Consider the following 4,271-nt stretch of genomic DNA (forward strand, 5'->3'; position numbering starts at 1 on the left):
GGCTAAAAGTTTGGCCATCCTCTTCTAATGGAAAAAGGAGGTATGTCTTAAATAATGTATTTCATGTACTTAAAATATTTAAGTGGTGTGGAACCTTCTTAATAATTATAAAAAAAACTGTATTTTGGTTGCAAGTCACACGCACACAGTAACTGTCATATGGAAACTTGATTTGTGAAGGAGGATGTTGGCCGGTTTCTATTTATGCATTACTACAGGCACAAGTGGGCACCTGTGTGGACTCACCATCCTTTCATAAGATTGATGTATAGTTTTCTCACATGAAAAAAATGAGCCGCGTCACGACAAAACCAACATAATGCGTTTGCGAACAGCATGGATCCTGATCAGACTGCAAACGCACTATGTTAGTTTTGTCGTGACATGGCTCAAATCAGAAATTCTTGGTCACAGACAGTGATCTTAAGCTGACTAGTTAGAAGCACTTCGTATCATTTTGCCTGCACTGGTGTGGGTTAAAACAGACAATATAAGGATGTTGAGTTCTATTAATTGAATGTTGGCCTAATGGTTAAGGTGTCTCCCACTCAACCTAGGGATCGTGGGTTCAAGCCACAGTCACAACAATAGTTTTTCAGTCATATATACCAGTATTACAGTTGTACTAGTTAGTCCCTGGAAGCCAATTTTAAAGTGTTTGATTTAAGTTGCATGTACTTGTTTCTCAGTAGAGCTTAGACAAATATATTTTTTATTTATTTTTAGTTAGGTAGTTATTCAGTTAGCTTTTCTTTGTTCTGTTGTGTTTCTATTAATATTCTGTCTGATGAGTTTGAAACAATTTATTGATGACTGTCACATGAAGGTCAACCTCTACCAGTAAAATTTACTTACATAATTACATGTATGATGCCATGAAACCTTTAATGGGTATAAAGCTTTATAATACATGTATCTAATGAAATATATTTATTAGATTTAAAATGATTTTCATAATTTTATGGTCTTTTAATGAAGAAGTTGTCACATAGAATGCCAATGTTATTTTACACATGACTAGTGTATGTAAAGAGAATAAAATATTCTGAAACAAAATATTACACTAATTTTCAAAGCAGGGTCTTAATTGTTTGCAAGATTTAGTGGCATGCCCAAATCCCTCTTCTTTCATTCAGGCATTTAAAAATGGGAATAATCCATTTTGAAAATTCAAACAAATATTTTGTAAACTGCAGACATATTATAGCTTTACACTTTATAACATTGTGAATACAAAATTGCTAGTGATCTTTGAGCATTTGATTTTTGAAAGAAAACAACAACTTGTAACTTTTTTTTGATATTTATAAATTTCATCATGTTTTCATGCTAATTTCAGTAAATAATGAAGACCCTTGTCCACAGTGTTTCCAGAAATACAAGAAGGTACAATGGGACACATTACACCCACCTGCTAAAGTGGAGAGGAATATAACAAATGCTGGATCAAGTGCTTATAGGAACCCAGTGCCACCTGGACAGTATGAATTCATTTACTTTTGTTTAAAATAATTGCCTGACACTTAACTTGCTGGATTACTAAGTGATAAGGGGTTTGCCACCATTTTAGTCCGAAGCTCTACTTTTTTGGAAATAAGTGTTAATGTATTTGTCGCCAGTTTAGTACAAGGCCAGTCTGCACATCTGTCTGACCAGGCTTTATATACATGTATACTGTTGGTAGCTCAATCTTTGAATTTTGTGATTGAAATCCCTTAACATTTTACTGAACTGTTTTCCAATTTCAAAATTCGGCAAATGGCATTACACATATTCAGCTGGTTAAGGGTTAATCTTTTTGGTACCACTGTTTTTCTGCTTCACAGAAGATTTATTCACTGTTTATTCAATACCCGTATAAAAAATAAATATTAAAAAAATATGCAATTTTTTTGATATCATAAAAGTACAAATATTTCCAGTATTTTCCTGCAGGTGCTAAAAAATGTCATAATTTATATTTATAGAGTTCATTTGTCTCAAACAAACATTTTAGTTTTATTAAGTATAATTCAACATTTAGCTATAAAGCTTAAACCTCAGGCTTTACATAAAGATGTGCATTAAATAATTTCTTTTACAGAAAAATGCCCACACAGCTGCAGCAAAACTTAATGAAACATGAGGCACGGCGTAAGAAAGAAGCCCCCAAAAAAGTAGTGCAAGATAGAGATATGGCGTCAAAGTTTTACGGAGAACATCTGGATCCGAATGAACTTTTTAAATTTAGAATGCCCGAAGGAAAGGAGCAGTCCCTTCATCTGTAGGGGGCCCCGTAATGTTGAGATTATAATAACAATAAGATAATATCACATTTTGTGTCCCTATAAGTTAGTTTGACACAATTATTCTGTCCCTACAAGATAATAAAAACCCACTTTTTTACCCTATAAGATAATAAAGTACATTTTCTGTCCATTTAAGTTAATAAAGTACATTTTCTGTCCCTATAAGATAATAAGGTACATTTTCTGTCCCTATAAGTTAATAAAGTATATTTTCTGTCCCAGTATGTGAATGAGATATATTTTCTGTCCCTGTATAAAGTTAATGAAATATATTAACTTCTTGGGATGTGTATGGGTTGTGAGGGAGGGTGTTGGGGTGGGGGATGGGTGTTACATACATGCATTGATTTACAATATATGGTACATGTACTCTGTCAATGACAAGATGACCATTTAACAACTGTTATTATATTTTTAGCTCGACTATTCGATAAGAATAAGTAGAGCTATTGTAGTCACCCGAGCGTCGGCGTCTGCGTCGGCGTAACCACTTATGTTAAAGTTTTTGTAATAGTTGAAATATTTTCAAAGTCCATTAAAATATGGCTTTGAAACTTTGCACACTTGTTCACCATCATTACCCCAACCTGTAGACAGGAGGAGGTAACTGTATCAAGCATTTTGACAAAATTATGCCCCTTTTTCGACTTAGAATTTACGTTAAAGTTTTTGTAATAGTTCAAATATTTTCAAAGTCCATTGACATATGGCTTTGAAACTTTGCACACTTGTTCACCATCATTACCCCAACCTGTAGACAGGAGGAGGTAACTGTATCAAGCATTTTGACAGAATTATGCCCCTTTTTCGACTTAGAATTTTTTACGTTAAAGTTTTTGTAATAGTTCAAATATTTTCAAAGTCCATTGACATATGGCTTTGAAACTTTGCACACTTGTTCACCATCATACACGCAACCTGTAAAACAGGAGAGGTAATTGTATCAAGCATCTTTTTTTTACTATCAGAGCACTAAGATAGTCGAGCGTTGCTGTCCCTTGACCGTACAGCTCTTGTTTCAATACAGGTGACTTAATGTGGTATAAAAAATGTCAGCTGATTTTCATCAGCCCATAAGCACACTAAATATTTAATATTGTCAATCTTTTAATATGGACAAAAACCATTAATAATTTCAAAGTATGTACTGATCAAATAACAAACAGTGCATACCATTAACAGACAGTATGAATGTACCGGCTGATCTTGGTCTGGATTTAGTTACATGGGTCGATTTGGTGGTTACAATAGCAAAAAAAGTGTTTATTGCTACAACTTTTCATCGTTCATTTAGAAGTTTATCAGATAATCATTAACATTTATTTGATAATTTCAGGAAGAACAAACAAGTGATAAGAAATGCTGTTTGTGTATTTATAGAGTTTTGTTGTTATAGGTGTAAAACTATTACATTTCATATTTAACAATTATAATATATTGCTAGTTTCTCATACATATATTTTTTAGCTCACCAGAGCCGAAGGCTCAGGGTGAGCTTTTAGTATCAAAGGGGGATGCTCCCGCGTCCATCGTCCGTCGTCATGCGTCAACAATCATCTTCTCTGAAACTACTCAGCAGATTTTACTGTAGCATCCTTGTGACAGTTCAAACTTTAATTTGCTCAATGTCATTCCAATTGGCCCCTTTTAGGGGTCAGCAGAGCTAGAAATAGAAAAAAACTTTAAACATCTTCTTCTACAGAACTAATCGATGGATGATCACCAAACTTTGTCTGTAGCATTCTTGGGTAGTCTTTTATCAAGTTTGCTCATATTAATTTGATTGGCCCCTTTTAGGGGTCTCTAGGGCTAAAAATAGAAAAACCTTTAAACATTTTCTTCTACAGAACTAATTGATGGATGATCATCAAACTTTGTCTGTAGCATTCTTAGGTAGTGTTTTATCAAGTTTGCTAATATTATTTTGATTGGCCCCTTTTAGGGGTCTTTAGGGCTAAAAATAGAAGAACCTTTAAACATCTT

General features: G+C 33.8%; 1 protein-coding gene across 2 annotated transcripts; it reads left to right on the forward strand.

Annotated features, from left to right (window-relative positions):
• Positions 1 to 9: 9 nt before the first annotated feature.
• On the forward strand, positions 10 to 3,094 carry LOC132739840 (uncharacterized). Of its 2 annotated transcripts, XR_009627060.1 has the most exons (4): positions 10 to 40; positions 1,340 to 1,481; positions 2,084 to 2,432; positions 2,463 to 3,094. XR_009627060.1 is itself a non-coding variant. In XM_060727658.1 (3 exons), exons 1-3 carry the CDS (start codon positions 28 to 30, stop codon positions 2,265 to 2,267), a joined length of 339 nt encoding a protein of 112 aa, XP_060583641.1. In that variant the 5' UTR covers positions 10 to 27; the 3' UTR covers positions 2,268 to 3,094. The 2 variants fall into 2 exon arrangements, 1 of the variants encoding a protein (XP_060583641.1); XM_060727658.1 differs by having other exon boundaries at positions 2,084 to 3,094.
• The last annotated feature ends 1,177 nt before the right edge of the window (positions 3,095 to 4,271 follow it).

The sequence above is a fragment of the Ruditapes philippinarum genome, unplaced genomic scaffold, assembly GCF_026571515.1.
Source record: "Ruditapes philippinarum isolate M1 unplaced genomic scaffold, ASM2657151v2 ctg5097_1_1_1_1, whole genome shotgun sequence".
In the NCBI taxonomy this organism is placed as follows: domain Eukaryota; kingdom Metazoa; phylum Mollusca; class Bivalvia; order Venerida; family Veneridae; genus Ruditapes; species Ruditapes philippinarum.

Bases quoted from the DNA above. Each gene is read 5' to 3' on its own strand.
- LOC132739840 (XM_060727658.1), top strand. The intron at 1,482-2,083 runs GTATGAATTCAT...TTTCTTTTACAG, and splicing joins AACCCAGTGCCACCTGGACA to AAAAATGCCCACACAGCTGC.